Below are 25,748 nucleotides of genomic sequence, written 5' to 3'. Positions count from 1 at the left end.
AGTCTATTTATTAATTTGTAATGTAAATTAAAATGTAATGTAATAAAAAGCACGCTCCTTGAGTGCAGGGCTTTTTTTCTGTCTTATTCATTGGTGTACACCCAATTCCTAGAATAGTGCATTAGGCTCCCAATAAACATTTGTTAAATAATGACTAATTAATGAACAGCCCCATTTATTATTAGCGTTTTACAATTTGAAAGATCTTCATTCTATTGAACTCTAATTGGTGTCATTGTAATATCCATGAATTTAATGATCCTAGGTCTATTCTTACCTTCAGAAGGAATGAAGCTATGCCCTCTGATATGATAGGCCAAGTATTGGAAGAATGCTTCCATGTCCCCTAGAAGTTTTCTCACCTTCATATTTAAGGTCTTTAGTTACTTTAGTCTTATTGTTGTTCTTTCAAAGATAATATGTCTTTTTTTAATACTGGCTGCAGTATAAAAAACTATAAAAACTTTAAGATTTCTCTCTTTAGTATTTTTTAATAATCAAAATGACAAACTTTATTATAGACAGAAGCTTCTCCTCCTATCCTAGACCTTGAAGCGTGTTGGGGGAGGCAGTCTTGTTGCACTCTCTCCTTGCTTAGCATGCCCCCTCAGCTCATCAGGGAGGAGTCTCTTTAGCTTTGATTTTCAGTAAGTTGGCCATGCTGTTCCTAGATGTAGTTTTCTTTGCACTTATTTTGTTTGGACTGAAAATAGGGTACTAAGCTTCTTGAGTCTGCTGATTAATGACTATTGTTAATTTTAGAAGTCTCAAGGGCTATCTCTTTTTTGTTCCATTCTTTCTTTCTTCTACTCCTTGTACTCTCATTACACATGTGACAGAGCCCACACGTTTTCCAGTTTGTTCTCTTTCTTGTTTCTTTTCTGTTCATTGTTTCCCTCTCTGTGCTTTGTAGTTTGGATAATTTCTATTCAGTGATATCTAAGTTCACTAATCCTATCTTCTGCTTGTCTATCTGCTGCTATGGCTATCCAATGAGTCCTTAATTTTAGGTACTTTATTATTCAATTTTAGAATGTGTTTTAAATAGAGCTCATGTCTATGAAATCCTCCATCTTTCAACATTTTTCTTTAAAATATTTGAAATAACAGTTATTTCAAACTCTTATCTACTAATTCCAACATTTCAGTCATCTGGGGTCTTTCTCTACTAGCTAAATTTTCTCCTGATAATGGGTCAAATTTTCCTGCTTCTTTGATATCTTATAATTTTTTATTATGTATCGGATATGTATAAAAGACTAAGGAAAGAAAAGTCAATGTTGTTTTCTCTGAGAAGGCATACCTTTTCCTACCAGGCAGAATGGGAAAAGGGTGGATAATCTCAATCTAATCAGGAATTGAACTAGGTTGGACTTGACTTGCAACTTTAAGCTCCATTCACCTTTAGTTTCAAATGTCTCAAGGGCAAGACTTATCCTGTGTTTGTTGTAGGCCTCTCTCCTACTAGTGTTGTACTGTTCAATAAAAATATAATGCAAACCACAAATGTGAGCCACCTATATAAACTAAAATTTGTTAATAGTCACATTGATAAAAGGTTTTAAAAAACAGTGGAAAATACAATAATAATATATTTAACTCAATGTATCTAAAATATTGTCACAATGTATAATCAATATAAAGAATTTAATGAAAAGTTTACTTTTTCTTCTTAATTCACCAAAATCTTGTATATATTTTATATTTACAAAACATCTCAATTTGGATTAGCCACATTTCAAAACGAGAATAGCCACATGTAGTTAGGGGCTATTAGATTGAACAATGAGTGAATCTCTACCATGGCTTTGTCTTCTAAGGAAAGTGAAACTTTGAGAAACTCATTCTTTCTGCCAGCTTCCATTCCCCACCAATACTCAGATAAAGCACTGTGGACTGACTATGTGTTTGGTTCTCCTCTAGATTCCAGTATGTCCTTGTAGCCTACTGTACATGACTGACAAATTTCCCTTGATTTCTTCTTCCCACAAAAAAAATCCTCTTATAGGCCGACAATGCAAACAATTCCAGAGAAGAAAAGAGCACCCAGTCTCCACTCACACAAGAAGGGTATTTCTCTGTCTGGAATTTGATACTTCTGGAGCTTTTTGTGACATCAATCTTTGACATATATTTTTAAAAATCAGCTTTACTGAGATATAATTGACATCCCATAAAATTTACCTTTTTCAGGGGTACAATTTGGTGTTTTTTGTATATTCTCATTGCACTCACTATACATCATTCATTGTACAAGTACTCATTACCCCTCACTGTAATTACTACTATCTAATTTCAGAACATTTTTATCACCCCAAAACAAATCCTATACCTATTAGCAATCAATCCTCTCTCCAATCCTAGCAATCACTATTCTACTTTCTGTCTCTACGGGTTTGTTGATTCTGGACGTTTCATGTAAATGGAATCATATAATATTGACATTTTGTGTCTGGCTTCTTTCAGTTTACAGTGTTCCAAGGTTGATCCATGCTGTATATTTAATTCCTTTTTATGGAAGAGTACTATTCTATTGTATGATTATACCACATTTTGTTTAGCTATGCATCAGTTGATGAACATTTAGGTAGTTTCTACTTTTTGGCTATTATGAATAGTGCTGCTACGAACACTGGTGTGGTGCTTTTGTGTGGACATATGTTTTCAATTCTCTTGGGTACATACCTAGGAAAAGAATTGCTGCATCATATGGTAACTCTATGTTTAACCTTATGAGGAACTGCCAGTTTTCCACAGCAGCTGCACCATTTTACATTCCCACTAGAAATGTATCAGGATTCCCATTTCTCCATGTTATTTTTTTATTATAGCCAATTCTAGTGTTTATAGTTTTGACTTGCATTTCCCTACTGATGAATCGGGTTGAACATCTTCACATGCATTTATTGGTCATGTTTCTACCTTCTTTGAATATATATCTCTTCAAATTCTTGGCCCATTTTTTAAAATTGGGTTGTTCTTCTATTATTGAGTTGTAAAAGTCCGTTACATATCTTGATTATATTTCTCTTATCAGATACTTGATTTGAAAATATTTTCTCACATTATGTAGATTGTTACTTTCTTAAGAGATTCATCTGTAGCACAAAAGTTTATAATTTTGATGAAGTCCTTTTATCTATTTTTTATTTTTCCCTTGTATTTTTGGTGTCACTTTTAAGAAACCCTTATCTAGTCCAAGATCACAAAGACTTACTCCTATGTTTTCTTCCATAAGTTTCAGAGTTTTAGCTCTTACATTAGGTGTCTGATTCATTTTGAGTTAATTTTTATGTATGGTGTCAGCTAAGGGTCCAGCTTCACATGGATATCCAATAGTCTCAGCATCATTTGTTGAAAAGACGATTCTTTACCACTAAATTATCTTAGTTCCTTTATCAAAAAGCAATTGATAGTAAATGTGATGGCTTATTTCTTGATTCTCTTTTTTCTTTTATTAAACTTATTAGGGTGACAAGCTTAGTAAAATTATATAGGTTTCAAGTGCACAATTCTCTAATACATCATTTATATACTGCATTGTGTGTTCATTACCTAAAGTCAATTTTCCTTCCATCACCATATATTTGACCATTAAACTACTGTCTGTGACTATGAGTTTTTATTTGTTGCTTTCAGTTTTATATCCCACATATGAGTGAAATCATATGGTTCTCGAATTTTTCTCTCTGACTTATTTTGCTTAGCATGATTCTCAATTCTATTCATTGATCTACATGTCTATCCTCATGCCAGTATTCCACTGCCTTGATTACTATTGTTTTGTCATAAATTTTGAAATCAGGAAGTATGAGTCCTTCACCTTTGTTCTTCTTTTCCAAGATTGTTTTGGCCACTCTGTGTCCCTTGAATTTCCATATCAATAATTTCCATATGAATTCTAGGATCTGCTTGTCAATCTCCGTACAGAGGGTAGCCTGGAATTTTGACTAAGATTATAGTGAATCTGTAGATGATTTTGAGAAATATTGTCATCTAACAATATTATCTTCTGATCTATGTACATGGGATATAACTCCATGTATTTAGATTTTCTTTAGTTTCTTTCAATAATGTTTTATAGTTTTCAGGGTTTAAGTTTTATATTACTTTTGGTAAATTTATTTGCAAGTATTTAATTCTTTTTGATGCTATTATAAATGAAATGTTTTCCTTAATTTCTCTTTTAAATTGTTCATTGTTACTGTGAGTTGATTTTTTTTTTACTTTATTGGGGAACAATGTGTTTTTTTGGGGGAACAATATGTGTTTTCCAGGACCCATCAGCTCCAAGTCAAATTGTTGTCCTTCAATCTTAGTTGTGGAGGGTGCAAGCTCAGCTCCAAGTCCAGTCATTGTCTTCAATCTAGCTGCGGAGGGCACAGCTCACTGGCCCATGTGGGAATCGAACCCGCAACTCTGTTGCTCAGAGCACGGTGTCTAACCAACTGAGCCACCTGGCCACCCGTGAATTGGTTTTGATATTTGATATTTATTCTGCAAGCCTGCTGAATGTGTTTATTTGCCCAACAGTTTTTTAGTGGTTCCTTTAAATTTTCTACATATGTAACATCATGTCATCTGCAGAAAGACACAGTTTTATTTCTTCCTTAAAATATGGGGGCATTTTTTTATTTTTCCATTTCTTGCCTAACTCCCCTGGCTAGAACCTCCAGTGTACAAACTACCAAATAGAACTAGTGAGAACAGGTATCCTTGTCTTGTCCTGATCTTGGGGGAAAGCATCCAGTCTTTCACCATCAACTATGTTAGCTGTGGAATTTGATAATTTCAACCAATTATCAGGTTAAAGAAGTTTGAAAATCCAAGACAGAAAGAAGAAATACAAAGAGCAGAGTAAAAGAAAGAGGAAGTAAAAACATATGGAAAGCGCGCAGGACAGTGAAATGACTAAATTGTATAATCAAGGGGAGGGGATAAATGATAGAAAAAAGAATTCTAAAAGAACTCTGAAAGGAATTCATAAGAAATAGATTCTGAAACATTCTGTCATTAGTTAAGTATACGCTTTTGGCAAAACGTAAAAATTCTGTGTGCCTTGGATTTGTTGATTATAAAAAGAAAGTAAGGGCATTCACTTTATAAAGTACCTATTATGTACTTTTATATACATATCTTTATGTATTTTGTGTGAAGCACTGATGTTCTAAAGAGATAATATACTTTTTTACACTTCATTTACTTTTTGGCATTATATTTCCATATGCTATAAAAGAAATCAAACAGGGAAGTAGTGAAACGGAAGGAAATGAGATAGGGACAGGTAGAAAGAAAAGAAAAAATACAGAAAGGGAATGAGTAAGAAATGAAGGAAGATAAGAAAGGTTAGAAAAAAATCAGGTATGAAGAAAATAGACAAAGTAAATAAGGAGAGAGACGAAGAAAAAAGTTCAAGAAGGACAAAGGGAAGGAAGCAACAACAGCAGGAATGTGAAAGCCACATCTTCCCAAATAACTGCTGAAGAGCCAGAAAGTGGACATGGTAGAGGAGGAAAGGAAGTATCTCAGGAGTTCTCTTTATTGATGATGATAAGGTCTTTTAATATGAAACATATTTCACCAAAAGTAAAGTAGGACCCTCTTTGAGGACCACTTAATTCTGAAGTGAAAAGATAAATATACCTGAAAGAATTTCCAAATGTTAGAAAATTAAATCATTTTCATCCACAAAGGATTCTACTGTAATCTTTTTCCTAGATACTGTGGGAGTCAAAAAATGTGAGTTGTGTTCTTGTCTCTATCATCACAACTATAGTTCTGGATCTTCAGTTTCCTAATCTATAAAATAAGGAATTTCCATTAGACTAATTCCTAAAGCCTCTTTCAGTTCTAACATCATAATACCAAAAAGTAAATGAAGTGTAAATAAATAAATAAAGCTAATAAATAAAAACTTATTTAAGAAATGAATACTACTACCAAAAAAATAATACAAGAGGGCTTGATATATAATTCAAAGGAAAGAAATATCAATTCAAATACCAGAAAAATTTGAGAAAAATAAAATCCCCATGTCCACTTAAAGTATCTATCACCCTCTAGGTGGTAAATGTATTACAAAAATCATGATTTTGTCCTAGCAGTAACATTTATTGGAGAACAGTAGGAATTTATTTTCCAAAAGAGTGAGACTACAACATCTGAAAAACAGACCAGCAGGAAGACTAAGACACTTGTTCATCTGTATTTCTGCGACTTTTCTCACTTGGTTTATTTGCAACTGTACTTTTATGTCTGGCGGCAGTGCCAACTTCAGTACGAATGATATATTATTTTTATCATGTTGATTACATATGTTCACCAGTTTAGTTGTCCATATATGCTTGGTGTGGTTTGCAAATACTCGGTGACAAAATCCAGAGCATGGCATTTCCACAGAAAGTGTTTACTGTGAAATTTCTCCTTAGAAGTTTGCTTTTCTTTACAGCTTTGATCCATATGACATCCACCGTCCTACATTTCAAATAATGGCTTACAGTTAAATTAAGAAATGCTTCAATTTGATACAACATGACTACAGTAGGATGTGGTAGTCCTAGAGAGGACCTCATTTTCTTATGTGATTAGAGATTTGGTCAAATTTAAAGTCTGCTAAAATTTTCCAAATTGCGCTTCTTCAGTTTTATGGTGACTTGGTACTTACATTCTGTTATTCATCAACACTTCACAGAAATACTTGATTTGTCTGAATGAATTTAAAAACCCACAAGTGAAGAAAATCAGAAAAACCTGGTATTAAATATCAAAAGTTCCTGAACGAAAAGTATTTCTACAGGCCACACTAAGCAAGTTTCATTGATCAGTGTACTTCTTTGCAGGAAGAAACTGCTGCAAGATTGAACATAAGAAAATAAACTTACTGGTAAATATCTTTCCTGAGGACAGATCTGCCAAGGGGATTGTCAGCCTGTGGAGCCATAGCAACTGAGCCAATCTTTAAAACCATGGTGTCTTCTTTTGCTGCCTGATTAACTGTAACAAAAGAAATAGATTTTAAGGTATACAGTGGAATTGTGCGTAACTTCATTTGCACAGAGAAATCTTTGAGTAAAGGGGTAGAGATACATTAAAATAAGACCAATAAATAAGGACAAGAAAAAATTCTGTTTAAAATAAAAATATTTGATGCTTTTCTTAACTATTTCTTCTATATCCCACTAAGTAGTTTCCTGCTATACACAATTAAAATGGTGATAAAAAAAACCTCCAAACAGTAAAACATATAATATTAAACATACACAAGCAGTACTAAAGCAGTATGTTTATCTAGTTCTTTATGAAGTGATTTTCAGCCCTTGGTTTTTAACACTGCATTGTTGTCTACAAATATATAAAAGGATACCATAAAGTTAGTAACAAATTCTTGAAGCCATTTCAATTTACATGATTAATAATAATTAAACACACACTCAAGCAAACACACTCACACAGGTAAAGCACTATTATTAGCTGTAAAATGTCACAAAATCTTAAAAGAAACATAATGGCTGCAATGCTGAAGAAGAAAACAAAACAAAACAAGCAATTGTTTAATATATGAGGACATTTCAACTTGTTATTCTAGGCACTTTTTAATTTTAATAATTACTACTGTGAAATTGCTTGAGAAATAGTAATTTCACACCTATGTAATAGTTCTACCTCCTAATAGAATCTAAAATTGAAGTAAATATCTCAGCAAACTTAAAAGGTAAAAAGATATATCAATTCTGATTCTTTCCTTTGAGCTAAATAAAATAATATTTTACCATATGGTCTCATCTTATAAAGTTCAACAATTTTTCTATAAATCACCAACTAATTCAAAGTCTTTTCTCAGGACTGTTTGAAACAGATAAGGATTCTTGATGGCCTTATTTATATTAAATTTTACTCTCTTTTTTCCAACAGATTATTCTACTGTAGTAGCTATTTAAAAATTGTTTGAAAATGTTTAAAAATTGTTAAAAATATACAACTTTCTGGGTTTTGAAGAAAAGATATACTAAAACTCATAATTTCTCTCAGGGAGCGATCACAGAACAGAAAAGGACTGGCGGCAAGACCTCAGGAATATCCTGAGCAGAACATGCCAGGAAAGGCATACAATCCATATTTCCCAAACTGTGGTGCTCAGAGAATGCAAAAGCTGAGAGATTATTTCCAGCTGCTTCAGCAGTACGCTCAGTATGGTCTGACTTAGATTAGTCTAAAAAAGAGAATCAGAATTAAGAAAATCATAAAAAGTAAGAAGAAAGATATTCAGGGAGGAAAAGAGGGAAACACAATAAGATGTACATAAAGGGAGTGGCAAATGGAAGTCGAGTGGAGGGAAGAAGGACAGCAAAATGGGGGAGAAGAGATGAGCTATCATACTAAATATTAGCATATGGGTGCCACCAATACAGACAGTACTTTTAAATGTCCACAGCAAAAAGATCAAATAGAAAACTACTTCTCATGCAGCTGCACTATTTTCAAATGACTACAGGTCTGTCTTTATTATAGGTCCTCATACTATGAACATTGTTTACATTTCACAGATCTTGCATTTTACACCAAGCTTATCAAATAGTTCCATGTGGGTAAAACCTCTGATTAAGCAGCAGGCTTCAATTAAAACAATAAATACGAAGTCTGCAGAATAGACCATACCACAAAAGTACAATCAGTGTACTTGCTAACTGTTCTTCCAGGCTACAGATACTACCCACCATAAGAAAGTCTGAAATGTAATAGAAACACTGCAGTAAATGAGGCACATATGGAAGAAAAATGACGTACTTGGTGTTACATATAAAGTCAGATCCAAGAACAGAATTCTGTTTCTGTTAGAGCCAAAAGTGTTCTCACTAGATTATACTGACTATGAAGTTATAATAAAAAAAAGCACTTAATACAAATCATCCACAAACTAAACAAAAATAATCAATTTTATTATAGAAAGTATTTGCTTATCAAATAGTATCTTTGAGATACAAGAAAAAATAACAAAAATATGTATTTATACAAGAAAGTGCCTTGAGTCATTTCTTCAATTACTTTATAGCTGGAAAAAATAAGCTTCCCTTTTTTGTTTTTTTTCACCTGCATTTAATAGTTGGACCATATGAGGAAATGTTCCCTCTAGAAGCATTTTCAACATTAAAATGAATGCCTTCCTTCTTTTCTTTAACTGTATTTTTCAAAATTGAGCCTCATGAGAAACTACTAACTAGAAGACTCATACAAGATCCAAAAACAGTCCTCCATTCTGAAATAAATAGCTTAAGCTGGAAGTCAAACACCTGTAGATTCAGAATCTTGATAATAATTGCACATAATGCAAACAATATTTGAGTTGAAAACCAGACTTTCAATACTACTTCTTTAAATAAAAGAGTGGAATGTTAAATATATTTTTCGTATCATTATTAACTGAATTTTACACATGAACTATTAAAGCTTTTATATTCAATGTAACATAAAATGTAACTCAAAGATTTTATCTTTTCTTGGGGCAAGAGCCTGTGTATTGAAAAAGTAAAGGCTATGAACAACTATGAAATTGTGAGCTTGTATAAGTAACCAGAAGCTTAAATAAAGAGTGGAATATTCATGCAATTGCCAGATAACAGTAAGACTTGCCTTTAATTAAGTTTTCTTAAATCCAACATGAAATGAAAGTGTTTTGGAGACAACTTTCCTTTAAGATTCTCAATACAGTAAAACATCTAAAGCCTGAATAGTGTTTGAACTTGCCACTGCAGTACTGTACTTTTATAAAGCCATAACTGTAATGATAGGCCTACACAAAGCTATCAACAAAAAGTTTTATTGGGACTTCTGCGGGACCCAGGAATCCTGAAACCTTGGATTATCCATATATGCTATGAGACATGCTTTAGATGTTTTTTTTCTGGAAGCCCTGCAGCTACCCTAAAAAGTGAATGTATTGTAGAACAGACCTATGGCCAATGGTGGCAGAGTCTACATAGAACTATGCTTCGTGGTGTTCTGGGAAAAACCTTTCGACTTATTGGCTATACTATTCAGTATGGGTGTATAGCTCATTGTGCTTTTGAATACGTTGGTGGTGTTGTCATGTGTTCTGGACCATCAATGGAACCTACAATTCAAAATTCAGATATTGTCTTTGCAGAAAATCTTAGTCGGCATTTTTACGGTATCCAAAGAGGTGACATTGTGATTGCAAAAAGCCCAAGTGATCCAAAATCAAATATTTGTAAAAGAGTAATTCGGTTGGAAGGAGACAAAATTCTCACCAATAGTCCATCAGATTTCTTTAAAAGCCATAGTTATGTGCCAATGGGTCATGTTTGGTTAGAAGGTGATAATCTACAGAATTCTAGATTCCAGATACTATGGACCTATTCCATATGGACTAATAATAGGATGTATCTTCTTTAAGATTTGGCCTCTGAGTGACTTTGGATTTCTACGCGATAGCCCTAATGGCCACCAATTTTCTGATGATTAGCAAACATTTATTCTTTTGATTTGATTATTGTCTCCTGTTCAGGTGAATTTGTTATTGCCATTGAGACCATGTACTTCCTAATAAACTATTTGCTATTCAGTTTTAGTTATTTTTCACTGTTAAATGTAAAGAATAAGTGACACAATCTGCAAGCTATATTAAGTCAAAATATATGGATAAAAGTAATCTAAAATAAATCATCTACATTTTATGATACATATAAAAATATTTTTAGGGGGAAAACATGGATGACAACCTCACTTTTGAGTTTTTGGTTTTCTAGGTATAATGAAAAGCAATTTCTTCATGAATGTGCTTCATAATTTCTCTACATTTACAAGTCAGGGTAGAAACTAGCCTTACAAGTCCAAACCAACAATAAATACCAAGAGTTCAACCTAATAAAAAGCTGCTAAGTCAAAAAAAAAAAGGTTTTATTAGTTTTTTGCCATAATTGCAGTTGAAGACAGAAAGAAGTATCAATAAATGTGTAATCTAATGACTGTCATGTATATTAATGGGAAATATAGTCGCATCTAGTTTACCAACCATTTCTGACATACAAGTGCAAACTGTTTGGAGACATTTTTATAATCTAGTTTCTGTTGAGAAGTATGATATAGCACCATTTAGCTCTGCTATCACACTCATTAAGACATAATTTACACATACTTTCAATTTAATTAATCTGATAAATATGTTACTCAAGCAAACTACTTTTTTAAAGCCTTTTGGAGTAAAATGAATACTATGATCTAAACTTACTAGATCTCACTAGAATTATTTAAGTAACATATTTATTTCTAATACAAATGCTGTTTCAATCATACTTTACTTACTTCTTCACATATCTTCTAAATATATTACATAGAAACATTCAATATTCCATATGAAATATATATTTAAAATTTGTTTATACTTAAATATGGTTTAAATGCTAAATTTTATATCTACTTTTCTGCAATAAATTTTTTATTCATGGGTGAATTACGATCATTTGAATTAAGAGTAGCAATGATGAAAGATAAAGTATAAAAAACTAACATAATATAATGCACCAACGTGCCAAAACCTTTGAATTTTTGGCACGCATTTTTACATTTGTAATTTATTGATAGGTACATATTCTGGCATTTCACATCTCAGAGAGATATTTAGATATACACATAGACATAGACATAGACACACACACACACACACACACACAGAGGTAGAGGGCAAAAATCCAAAAAAGAAGAGATGTATGCACTGTTTCATCTTTTCTTATGGCAGAGTAGTATTCCATTATATATATGTACCACATCTTCTGTATCCAATCATCTTTCGAAGGACACTTTGGTTGTTTCCATGTCTTGGCCACAATGAACATCAGAGCACATACCGTATATCTTGACTGATAAATGTTTTCAGGTTTTTTGGGTTTATACCCAGGACAGGGATTTCTGGGTGACATGGTTAATTATATTATTAATTTTCTGAGGAACCTCCATAGCGGCTGGACCATCCTCACTCCCACCAACAGTGCATGAGGGTTCCTTTTTCTCCACAGCCTCTCCAACACTTATTGTCTTGTTGATTGATGATAGCCATTCTAACTGGTGTGAGGTGGTATCTCATTGTGGCTTTTAATTGCGTCTCTCTTATGATTAGTGATGTTGAGTATCTTTTCATATAACTACTTGTCATCTGTATATCCTCTTTAGGGAAATGTCTATTCAGGTCCTCTGCCCATTTTTCATTTGGATTGTTTTCTTTGTTGTTGTTGTTGAGTTGTATAAATTCCTTATATATTTTGGATATTAGCCCCTTATCAGAGGGGTTGTTTGCAAATATCTTCTCCCATTCGGTTCGTTGTCTCCTTATTTTGACAATGGTTTCTTTGCTGTGCAGAAGCTTTTTATATAGTTTGATATAGTCTCATTCACTTTAGTTTTTACTTCCCTTGCCTTTGATGTCAAATTCATAAAATCTTCTTTGAACCCAAAGTCCGTAAGTTTAGTACCTATGTTTTCTTCTATGCAGTTTATTGTTTCAGGTCTTATGTTTAGGTCTTCGATCCATTTTGAGTTAATTTGGTACACTGTGACAGATAGCAGTCTAGTTTCATTCTTTTGCATGTGGCTTTCCAGTTCTCCCAGCACTATTTATTGAAGAGGCATTCTTTTCTCCATTGTATGTTTTTGGCTACTTTGTCAAAATTATCTGTCCATATTTATGTGGGTTTATTTCTGGGTTTTCAATTCTATTCCATTGGTCTAGGTGTCTGTTTTTCTGCCAATACCATGTTGTTTTGATTATTGTTGCCCTGTAGTACAAGCTGAAGTCAGGGAGTGTGATACCTCCAGCATTATTCTTTTTTCTTAGGATTGCTTTGGCTATTCAGGGTCTTCTGTGGTTCCATATGAATCTGATGATTTTTTTGATCTATTTTTTTAAAAAATGCCATTGGAATTTTGATGGGGATTGCATTAAATCTGTATATCGCTTTGGGTAATATGGCCATTTTAACTACATTGATTCTCCCAATCCATGAACAAGGAATGTCTTTCCATTTCTTTGTGTCTTTTTCAATTTCTTTTAAAAATGTCTTATAGTTTTCACTGTAGATGAAATAGTGCCATTTGCAACAACATACATGGAACGTGAAATTATTATCCTAAGAGAAATATGTCAGACAGAAAAAGCCAAGAACCATATGACTTCACTCAAATGTGGGATATAAAACTGAAAGCAAAAAAGGAACAAGACAAACAAAGAAACAAAAACTCATAGACACAGGTAATAGTTTAGTGGTTATCAGAGAGTAAAGGGGGAGGGGAGTGGTAGGAGAGGGTAAACAGGGTCAAATATATGGTGATGGAAGGAGAACTGACTCTGGGTGGTGAACACACAATGTAATTGATGCATTACAGAACTGTACACTTGAAACCTATGCAATTTTAATAACAATTATTTCCCTAATTAATGATAAATTTTCTGTAATAACAAAGCCAAACAATTCCTGTTTCAATAGTGTTTTCCCCTATTTTCAGTTGGAAATCAAAAATTGTTTCAAAATCTCAGTAACCTTTTATGTCTGTTCCTCTTGTGTATGGTTACGAGAAAATGTTATGACTCTCACACTGGTTCTCGGAGAACTATATTGTATAAAACTGTGGGTTTCTTTTTTACCTATATAACTTTAATATAAAGTATATTACCTAAACATTCATTAGATAATCATATAATAAAGGATATCAATAAGGAAAAAGCATAAAGGTCACTGCCTCTGCAATAAATATGCAGCTTCTTTTCTACTTAGTGGTTTGTCTCTCATGTCACTTGTAATCACTCAATAAAGACTAACTCTTTATTCTTTACTGTTCATGTGTTTCCAGAAACTATCTAAACAGATGAAAATAACTGTATAGTACTGTCAAAATATAGCACATGCAGAGAATACTAATTTCACATCTCAAAGTAATCAATTTTATGACAGTCACTAGTAAAAATTAGAACAAAAAAATTAGAATCATTTTGTATTAAGAATCCATAAGTATGATATGCCAAATTTATCTCTAGACATCTTGGTAATTAAGAACTACAAAATTCTACAAATATTTTCTTCTATCCTTAGAAATGTAAAAAAACCCACTACTTTGAATAGACCTAATTATTGATAATATTAGGCAGAATACCTTCCCTAATTAAGATCGTCTGTCTATGTGAGACAGAACAAGAGACAGACTAGGCTTTGAGAAGAAAATGGAACCAGGTGCTTTTCTTTTGTTATTTAACATCACTGACCATTCAAGGTCTTCCTCCTAATAACTAAAAGAAAAAAAAAATAAAGAGTTTTGTTGTTTCCAAGTTGCAGAAATTATGATCTATCCCTCAAATATCCATTTCCATTTCTCTCTCAAATTCACAGGGCCCTAATTTATTAGCTGGGCACACTACCACCTAGGTAAAGATTGTTTCTCTTCCAGTGGGTGTAGCCATATGACTAAGCCAATGAGGTGTAAGTGGTAGTAAAATGTGGGACTTCCAGAAATTCTCCTTTAAAAGAAAAGGAACAAACTACTTCTGACAAGACTGCCTTTTATTGAGAGCTTACTATGAAACTGGCACCATGCATAGTCTTATGTAGTCATCATTTGAAAGTAAGCTATCAATAAAGCCTACTATCAAGTTAGGAACTACTATTGGGTTGTTGGAAAAGTCATGACATATTTTTTCTATGTTTTTTGTTGCAAACATGTGTCATGACTTTTCCGACAACCCAGTATTACTATTTTAAACATAGGAATTAGATTAACCTGTGCAAGGTTTCACATTAAATAAATGGTAAATCTGGGATTTGAACTCAGATCTGTGTAACTCTAAAGTCCATACCATTAACCACCATGTTATAATTTCACTGAAAATTCTTAAAGTTCTTCATTCTTTTATAGCATGGGAGAAATTGAATTTTATGTCACTCTTGTGGATGCAGGCAATGGGATTATCAATTCGCTTCATTTTGAAACCTAGAATAATTTCAGAGGGCATTGAAAAGCCTAGAAGAAGCTACAGGAGCCTTGGTGTGTTGGCTAAATTTTTGAACTAATTTTTAGTTATCTTAGGTACACAGAACCCAGCATTTGAGTTTCACAAGACAAATAACAAAGTATAAGATTTACTTGCAAAAGCCCTGAAGAAAAACAATGTCATGTTTCTCACTCTAGTAATTAAGAGTCAAAACATACCCAGTATTCTGACATATCTCCTGAAGATTTAGTTGCGGAATGACTATAACATATTTACTTTTTCTAAAACAACCAAACTGCTAACTATTATACAACTAGCTACCATATTTTTTTAAAAACAAAGAAAACTAATGTCTCGAGAAGCAAGTTAATTAAAATCAGATAAAAAAAATTTCTGAAGATCATACCTTCAATACTTGGCTGCGTTTCTTCTGTTTTCGGAACAAAAATTCTGATTACACTAGTGTTGATATAAATCAAAGGTAAATTGCGTGAAGTCAGTGTATGAGTCCTCATGGGCTGACCAGGAGATTTCCTTTTTTCTTTTTGGGTCCTTGGTAATTTTGCTTGAAATATACTTACAATGGCATTAAGTAAAGGAAAACAAAGGACAATATCAAAAGCTTGTGCTGAAAGAAGAATTTCATGAAGAAAATGAGGGGAACCATCCGTTAAATTTTCTGATAACTTATGAAAACATCTTCGCTCATTTCTTGATATTAACTTGTGACGGACATTTTTTGTTACAGCTTTTGTATATGTCAAAGAGAGAAATCCATGCTGCTGATGAGAGCCATCTAGAAGCTTTGCAGTTGTCTGTTCCAGAAAAAGGAAATCACAATACATATTTCATTAAAAAAACTTTTTGAAAGCAGAAAATGATCTCTTTTATTATAGCTATACCTCTTAATGAGTACATTATTTTGATAACTAAATTAATCAATTAATGCATGTTTACTGGAAATAATAACATGACAAAAATAAAACATTTGTTCTTTAGAACTTGTCTATTTTCAGTGGCTATCATACTGTTTACAAAACATAACTATCAGCTCTTCTATACCTCTTATTCCTTTGGTTTAATACTCTATTAATATACATACAACAGTTGATTGAGAGTGAAAATTATGTCATTGTAACTTCAATATTTTCAACAAAATTTTTCCAGTTTACTTTCATATTCATATTGCACCCTGAACAAATCATAGTAAAACAGCATACTTTTAGAGTAAAGTAAAATACATACTTTGTATTTCTCAACATTTGAAAAAAATAGCTCTTCAAAAAGCTGTTTCGAACCAACTAATGTACATAAAATCCTATTTTGCAAATTACTCAATGTAAAATTATTTACTTCACATTCCTAACCTGTCTTCTCAAGGCTTGAAAAAGTTTTTTAGTTATTAGGGTCCAAAGAGTAATGTTAAGAAAAGAGGTGAACTAAGAAGAAGAAAGAGGAGGGAAAACATTCACCTAAACAGGAAAAAAATTGAGAAGTAGCAAAACAGTAATATGTCTGAGCCTATGTTATCCCATCACTAGTAAACCTTTTTGCTTCCATTTTTCTCCTCTCATGTTGTTGCCTATCACTCATGACATGGTGAGAGAACAAAAAGTATGCAATTCAGCTACCACTGTTCATTTTGTTTTTAATCTGGACTGTAAAATGAAGAAAGGTAAGATAAAATTTGCCTTTGTACATGTTCTTTTTTTAAAGTTAATTTCTGACCATCAAAATGACTTGGAAAGAGGGCATTCAACGGATGTGCATAATAATTTTTCATGTAACTAGCCTGTCTCAGAGAATTTTTTTACTCTTCCCAACTTTATCACTGCCCCCTGTCTAATTCCCATTTCCATTTGCTTTCTACATTCAAAACAAAAAGAAACACAGGAAAGAAGAAAAAGTACTATCAATCTTATCATCATGTTGCTGGACAGCAGGCAACAGTGGGTGGAGAAGGGTGGTTGTGGTATGGCCGCAATGGAAGAGGCCACAGACACACTGTCTCTCTCTAGGTATCCAAACTAGACTTCGGAGAGGAGTAGAATCAACCACTAATCTAAATAACCCAACTCAAATTTTCATTAATGCCTACATTTGAATCCTGGCAAGCGTATAAAGGGTGTTTCAATGTATAAATGTTTTGATTTGGAAAAAATATTTTTAAACATATTGAATGTAGATGCTCTTAAAAGGTAAACTCCCGTGATAGAAAGTTTGTCTGCTGAACTACTGCATCCCTGACTTCCTTAATATAAGAGGGGAAAAACATGAAAAAATAAATGAATACTATCTAGATTAGAATTATATAAATATTATTTTTCATACAGTAATAATCAATATTTTATACTATTTGAGGTGAAAAGTTAGAAAACACTAATAATTAAGAAAATGTTAATAAAATACAATTAGTAAGACTGATAAAGGAAAAATTTAAAGGATATTAATAATAATTTTAGTTTTTTCATGAATACGTGTTAAAATTATTAAGAATGTTCTAATGGACACTAGTGAACATTCAAAGAGAAAAAAATAAATCTGAACAGAACTTCCACTGATATAAAAGCCACCTTAACAGGCATCTTTTTCCAGACTAGGCTAGAAAAAATTCAAAACTCAGAAACTAGCATTTGCTGGGCAGATATAATACTAAACAGTAAATCTAGAATACAATACTTAGCTAATTTTTATAACGCTTAAGATATATGTCTTAAATTCCTTCTGAGCTACAAAAAAGGGGAAATAGGTAGTTTACACATGCTAAGAAAATATCTAATAATGATTGCAATGATTTGATAAATTCTTAAGAGAATTACTATTACCATTGTCATAATCTGTTCTTAATATTTTTAAATTACATGCATTTTTATTGACTTAAAAATACCATAAAATAATTAGGCTAATAATATATTCAGACATATTGTACCATGAGAAAAAACAAGGTTCCAAACTTCTAAAAGCCACTGGTGTACAGTCTAGTGTTCGTTTTCTATCCAGTCAATAATAGTCATGCAGCCTTGTCCAGATTCAAGAAAGCACCAAATAAGATACTTGGATTTAGTTGTGAAAAGGAAATGGCATAGTAATAGGGAAGAAAAAGTAATCTAAGTAAGATTCATAAAAGGAATGATAAAAGCAGTATGGTCAACTCTTGATCATTCAACACATGCATAATTTTAAGAACATATTTAACATCCGACTTTGATTTTTTTATGCTGATGGTAAAATTAGTTTGTATTCAGAAAACCAGAGTAACAAATAACATATGCAAGTAACACAGAAACAAGTCAGATTACAGTGGAAAACCAGTCTATGATTTAAAATTCATTATAGTTCATTTACAAAGTAGATGGTACAGAGGAAGATGAAAATCAAGAGTTGACTCTATGGATAGTTTAATTCCTTCTCTGGGTTCCTGTTAATGGGAGTGCTGTAGCATAATTTAAAAATGATTTCTTACAGAAGGAAAGAAGCCAGAGCAATTACTGAAAGGGTCCTGCTTGCTGATGGGTCGAACCAACAAGGTGCGTCTGTTCAGCTTGTCAGTACAGGAAAGGAAGACACCTCCACATTGCCCCAGAGACCAACAGTCTTCCCCAAGACTTGAGATGATGGACAGGAGCAAAGAAAGTGAAAAGACAAAAAGTAATAAAAAAAGCCATAAGCAAAAAAATTTAGAAAGTTTTAATTCTGCTCAACTTTGCATAGGTTTAGGTTTGAGCCACTACTAGGTACGGCCTTTGTCTGGATCATTTTCTGCAAAAGCATTGTTAATGGAAGTAAACAAAAATTATTCTTAGTGTAATATTACTACCTTTAGTTAATGATAAAGGACAATCCACATGACTCACCAATGAATGGGGAAAACTTCTAAAAAGCCAACATAATAATACATTAATGACAAACTATATTAACAAAAGCATCCTACCTTTGACCTTTTGAAAAATTTACTTAATTGTTATATAGGAAAATGGTTACAAAACACGAGCAGCTTAAAGAAATGAAGTTTCATTTTATAAGGTAATTTTGGAAGAATAGGTCAAAAAATTTACTCTGAGCTCTAATTCTTGTAGCCATTAGTCCTATTGCATGAAACAACAAAAATAAACAGTTTATATTTTTAAGAAATCAGAATTACTAAATGAGTCTCACCACAGGTTTTTCTTTGCATTGCAGAAATACTCCTTCAAAATGTCCTGACTGCCAACCTTCCCCTGGCCTGGAAAACATAAGTTCACCTTATCTGTTCTCTTCAATTATTCTGAGTTAGAAAATTGAGCATATATAACTATTTCAAATAGTTATTATGTAAACAATGCTACACTGAATTAAAATGTTGATCTGACAATGCAATCAACAGAACAATTTACATCAGCATCATACCCTGGTAGTTCTGCACAGAAGCATTTGTCTTAATAATAAATTGTATATTTATTTGGTTGGTTACAATATTTCTTTCTCACCCATGAGAGTATGAGGTCTATAAGGGCATGATTTATGTCTATTTTGTTAAACAGTGTATCCCCACTTCCTAGTGTGGTGCTTCACACAGAATACATACTCAATATTTTCATTAACTGAAAGGATAAATAAATTATCTAAATATTTAAAACTTCCATAAATTCAAAAGTAAAGTCATTGATCTAGAACATAGGCTTTAATATTCACATCATCAAGAAATTACTTTAACTGTGATATTCATGTATCACTTGCAAGGATCATTTTGATATAAAGATATACCCTTCGAAAGAGACTAAAGAGCTAAACAATCCATCATCAAATATCAATTGATTCACTGTCAATACAATAAAAACAATTATCATATGTTTGGTAAAACATTATTACAACAGGTCTTAATATATATCCAGCAAAATATTTTTTCCTCAAGAATCCAGCAAAATATATATTTTTAATTTATTTTGTATTATTATTAGTTTCAGATGTACAAAACAATACAATTATCCTTTTCTCCCCTCACAAAGTAATAATCCCTCTCCCCCCATCCACTGCCCTCCCACCCCCGATATCATACTTATCTATTACAATTCCATTGACTCCATTCCCACACTCTACTCCACATCCCGTGACTATATGTACATATAATTATAATTGACATGCAATATCATTCAACATCAGCCTCAGAAATACAGTGCAGTGGTCAGGCCTCTACACCATCTATGAAGTGGTCTCCCTAACAAGACATGAGTCCACTTCACTCCGGTCAGAATGGCTATCATCAATAAATCAACAAAAACAAACGCTGGCGAGGCTGTGGGGAAAAGGGAACTCTGGTGCACTGTTGGTGGAACTGCAGACTGGTGCAGCCACTATGGAAATCAGTATGGAGGTATCTCAAAAAACTGGAAATGGAACTACCTCATGACCCAGCAATTCCACTCTTAGGTATTTATCCAGAAAAACCCAAGCCAGCAAAATATTTTGAATTTCACAGTTATGACACAATTTTTCAACTGTGACCAATTTTGATAATTATTGACATAAAAACTGAAATGTTTTTAATGTAGAATTAGGAACCTATTAAACAAAAAAGACTGTTTTTAGGGTACACTGCATCAGTAAGATACAGAAACACATGTGCTTCAACAGGCTCTCAGCATATAATTGTTTAATGAATATTATGAATCCAGAAAAAAAAAATGGGTTTTAAGCTCTTGCTATGCTAAAATACTATGAAACTGAAAACATGGTGCTGCTTAAAAAACAACTTTATAAAAGCATGTGTGAGTTTTATGGTATGTGAATTATATTTCAATTTAAAAAAAAACCCAGAAAAACTCCAGGTTAGTATTATATAAAGCAAACAAACAAAAAACCCCACCCCCAAAAACCTTCGGATTTTTATTTGTAAAAAAATGACAAAATTGCTATACAGCTTTGTGAAAATATCTAAAAGTTACATTTTATTACCATTATTTATCATTATAAACAAATTATCTTTGCTTATAATCATACTTTTGATAGAAACTTAGTAGGGAACGAAAAATATGGTTCTAGGAATATCCGCCACATGTATTTTAATAATCTGTAAGATGAGTGTCCAGCGCAAAGGCACATGAGGTGTTGCTGCATGTAACCTATGTTCTATTATTGTCGGGAGTGGATGGCAAGGATACAGCAAAAACCACAGCCATCACCTGTGTCCCAGACATTTTAGTAAACATACAACATACGCAGACAAACGTGTGAGATGATTAGTAAAAGCAGCTTATGTCAATTAATACAGCAATGTGGCTATTTATGAACAGATCATCATTTTATAAAACAAAACTTCATTATATTCCACATACAAATGAATACCAAGTAAAATTAACCAATTTATCTGTTAAGAGCCTTCTTTGGGAATAAGTATAGTATTTAAAAAAATAACTAAACAATATTAATATAAAAATTCTTATATAGATTTTGTTCAAAGAAAATATAACCTTTCTTATATATTCATTATTTACCTGCTTCTATAGTGATCAATATTGAAACTTTCTATTTTACATTTCACTTTGGTATATACATCCTGGACATCTATGGAAGCACTGAGGTCTTCTAGTTCACTGACCATACAAAGCTCTGCAATAAGAGGCAAACATTAATATCAATATAGGCACAACAATCAATGACATAAATATTCTTGATACTACAGAGAGACTGAGACTTTCTGTTTAGTCATCACACAAGATTCTAGAATAATAAGCAAAATTAATATCAATATAGGCTTCACAATTAAGATAGGATACCTATTTCAAGACAGGGGAGATCCCAGTTAATGTTTGAAGTGTATATCTGATACAGGTCAACGATCTTTGCAATTTTAGTGACAAAGATATATATAACACATCAATATGACCAAGGAGAAATTACCTCATCATGGCTTTTAGGGTGAATTTTAATATAAACAAGACAAAATTTAGGTATTACATTCAATATGTTAGTATTGCTAATAGATATTACTTGAATTAGATCTAATGATGTTTATTTAATTGGAATGACAGTGATAAATAAACCGAAATCTATTATTTCTTCTAAAAATAGTGTTCAATATTTTATCTTTTCAGTACAGAAGAAAAGGATTCCTGTACCTGTGCCTTTATTTTCAGGATCTGGAGCAAAGAGCTTGATAGTAATTTTGGGGAGCACCCACTGCATCCACAGACTAACACGTCCACTAGATCCACCAATGTTACTTGTGGTTTGTTCCAAGGTAACAGAATCTGAGAATGGAGAATCATCACCAGCTTGTACAGAATCTCCCTGCATTGAGAAAAAAACAACAACATTTTGTAACTTAAAGAAATATAACTAAAAAAGTATAATTTAAAATCTTTACTTACAACTTTTCCATATTATATGCAAATGCTAACCATATCAATGCTTACACTAATACATAATGCTAATAATATAAATATATACTAATCAACACATGGAAGCATGTTCATTTGTTTAAAATATCGGTATACATATTTAAATGTTAGTTAAGTACTTAAGCTAGTCTGGTAGGCGACATGATGTATTAGGTTAGTGTTTATTATTGGAATACTTCGGCACCAAGCACAGTAAAGCAATAGTGTCCTTTGATTTACTGTGACAGAGAATTATAGACTTAAACCTGCACAGTATACTCATTCCTTGATCCAATAACACTAAGCAAAGCAAACAGTTCACTGTTTGTGATGTTTTATATAAATGCTTCTCCAAAACAAGTGGTCCCAAATCTGCTATAATTGAAATTTCTAGAATTTGAGAAGCTATACAAAAATTCAAGTTTTTGGTATGCTGTTTAAAGTAACACAATATCTAATGAAAAGCACAAGCTAATTCCCAAAAAGGATGCATTTTACAAAGTCAAATTCAATAAAAGACGACATGAATGTAGTCAGTATGCCTTTCTTTAAGGATAGGTTCTGAGAGCAGAAACATTCATAAATTAATTCTCCTTCAAACAAAATATCATAATCACTAGAATGGAAACTGCAGAGAAAACAGCATCTCAACTCAATGATATCTTGATTTTTAACACTTTAGGTATATGCAGTGGGAATACTAAGAAAGCTGTGATTTCAGATTTAATCAGTAAGCACTCCTGAGAAAAAGTGTTGCTCTCTTTCCTCACACAGTTTCAATTTTCATTTTGGATTTACAACATTTGATGTGGTATTGTTAAATATGTTTATGCATTAATTTTCTGCTCTATTTCCAATTCTATAGCAAAAATTGAGCCAGAATTGGAGATGCTGAACTATTTTCCCACACCTCTTTATGCCAAGCTCTAAAATATACAGTTTAATTCTTTCACCATTTTGTTGCAAATTGACCAAAATACTGAGTTTATTTTCCTAGCTGAATTTATCTTTGTTCATCTGGAAGAGCAAACACTTCAGCCCTTCATCCTTGGCCTGCTTCAGAGCTCAGGGATGATCATAGTTTTGGCCACGTTGCTATTCTCCCTTATCAAAATAACTCCAGAGTTCTTGTTCAATCACGAAACTTCCCAAAGGGCTAAACACTTTCACCACTGTTTGTACTTAAGTCAACAGTAACAAGTGGCCTGCTGTGGTTTCCACTACCTTTGCTCTCAGTATTTCAATGCAACAGTGGGAAAAATGATTAACTGTTTTTAAGCTCAGTACTTAAGCTTCTCACTCATATTTCCCCTGTACACCACCCAGATGGATATTCAGGAAGCTAGACCTATATTCACTGAAAATTATGGTGCTCGCTATCAACATGTCAACATGAAAAGCATTACTCATAGTTTAAAGTATAAATCATCCTAGGATCATATAAACAAATACTTCTCTTCTACTTAATACAAACAATTGTTAAGAGTGTGCTTTTTAAAACTAGGTTCATTTATAGTAAATTTTTTAGAGACAAAATAATTTAAAAATAGTAGTTTTGATCTAATTAATTCTACAAGAAAAACAATATTTTAAATAGTAAATATTTTAACATTTTTATGAACTTTGTAAATGTAAGTATTAATTAGAAATTTAAAAAATTCAAAACTGTAAATTCAAAGTGGTCCTCCGATACAGAATTTAATAAATGAACACTACAAATGTAAGGTGACTTCAGATTAATAGATTGTATTTATAAAACTATTTGAATCTTAAAAAACAAAAACAAGTAGGCCAATAACTGAGAAACTAGAGACATTTTTGATATAATTATTTAGAAATAGGAAAAACATTACAAAAAAAATATTTTGTTGAATGATATGAAAAGGCTAAACAGTAACCTTCATTTATCTAATCTGCTTTATATATTATTTTTGTTCTTTCAATGGCTATTCAATTGATTAGATGATAACATAAATGTTAAGATTTCCATATTTTGAATAAAAATTTCTCACTGTTAAAGACAAATATTAAATGAAATAAATCCATATTCAGAAGAAGATTTAGAATTAATATGAAACATTCTTAAAATACCAATTTAGTAAGAAGTTCAAACTAAATGTAGTTTCTAAAGGGTTGTTTGGAATAATTTGAGGTGCATTACCGCGTAGGTTAACTGTACTTTAATAACTGAACAACTGACAACAGTTTTGCTATAGCAGTTGATGTCAAACAACTGCTCAGTCCAACGTCCACTTCTTGAAATTGATATATAATTGATATATAACATTATATTTATTTCTGATGTTAACATAATGATTCAATATTTGTATATATGGTCATATGATGACCACAATAAATCTAGTTAACATCCATCACCACACAGTTACAAATTACTTTTTCTTGTGATGAGAAGTTTTAAAGTCTACTTCCATAGTCACTTTCAAATATACAGTCAAGTATTGTTAAACTATAGTCACCATGCTGTACATTACACCCCAGAACTTATTTATAACTGGAAGTTTTTGTACCTTTTGCTCACTTTCATTCATTCTGTCCCCACCCATATTCACTTTTAATTTAACTGAAAATAAATGCATTTTAAACAACTACTGGACACTAAGAAATGAACCACTTTCTGTTGAATTTTTTTAACTGAAGTTTATTGGGGTGACAGTTGTTAGTGAAGTTACATAGGTTTCGGGTGTACAATTCTGTAATACATCATCTATGTATCACATTGTGCGTGCACCACCCAGTTCTTCCATCACCATATATTTGATCCCTTTTACTGAATTTTTTGAGAAGTGGAATGCTAAAAGCAATTTTAATTCCTAAATCAATAAAGCATGCAAGTCAAATTTTGTCATGAACCTACACTTCCACACATTGGAAGTTAATCTGTCAATTCTTACTTTAGGTTAAGTTGAAAATCAATATTCTAGCATTCACTCAATGTTTTAGATTTTTCTAAAGTTTTAAAATTATTTCTTATACCCGTGCTGTGAATGAAGATGGCATGTCAAAGATATTATTCATACATACAAGAAAGCAAAAATGAAAAAAACTGGGAATGGTTTGCCTAAAATCACAACTAAGTTGGAGGAATTGAATTTCATCAACACAATATAGCCATCCATAATAACTGTCTTTTCTATATTGTATTTAAGGAAACTACTGAAAATGCAGTATCATTTTGTAATTAGAACAGTTTCTAAAAGACTTCTGGTTTATAAATTTATCCTGTAAAATCAAGTATGTGAGGGCCGGCCAAGTGGCTGCGGTGGGCTGGCTTGGGACGCCAGAGAGCCCTGGTTCGGATCCCACATATGAGGGCCAGTGACACTGCCCTCCACAGCTAAGATGCTGAACAACAGCTCAACCTGGAGCTGGGCTGCCATGAGTTG

General features: G+C 32.4%; 1 protein-coding gene and 1 pseudogene across 6 annotated transcripts in view; one reads left to right on the top strand and one right to left on the bottom strand.

Annotated features, from left to right (window-relative positions):
* VPS13B (vacuolar protein sorting 13 homolog B) overlaps nt 1-25,748 on the bottom strand; it is an 810,211-nt gene that overhangs the window by 358,007 nt on the left and 426,456 nt on the right. For 4 of the 6 annotated variants that reach the window (XM_019642536.1, XM_019642534.1, XM_019642538.1 and 1 more), the window contains exons 26-30: nt 22,084-22,255; nt 21,460-21,574; nt 18,453-18,594; nt 15,396-15,804; nt 6,882-6,993 (exon numbers count right to left, since the gene is read on the bottom strand). In XM_019642536.1, coding sequence (XP_019498081.1) covers nt 6,882-6,993; nt 15,396-15,804; nt 18,453-18,594; nt 21,460-21,574; nt 22,084-22,255 — 950 coding nt within the window. Of the gene's footprint in view, nt 1-6,881; nt 6,994-15,395; nt 15,805-18,452; nt 18,595-19,144; nt 19,212-21,459; nt 21,575-22,083; nt 22,256-25,748 lie in introns of those variants that run through there. The other 2 variants (XM_019642539.1, XM_019642540.1) reach the window with 2 other exon arrangements.
* LOC109382797 (mitochondrial inner membrane protease subunit 1 pseudogene) lies at nt 9,872-10,894 on the top strand (annotated as a pseudogene).

The sequence above is a fragment of the Hipposideros armiger genome, unplaced genomic scaffold (genome assembly GCF_001890085.2).
Source record: "Hipposideros armiger isolate ML-2016 unplaced genomic scaffold, ASM189008v1 scaffold_70, whole genome shotgun sequence".
NCBI classification, from domain to species: Eukaryota; Metazoa; Chordata; class Mammalia; order Chiroptera; family Hipposideridae; genus Hipposideros; species Hipposideros armiger.
Note: the sequence above shows the minus strand (reverse complement) of the source record. Positions and strands in the feature narration are given on the sequence as shown.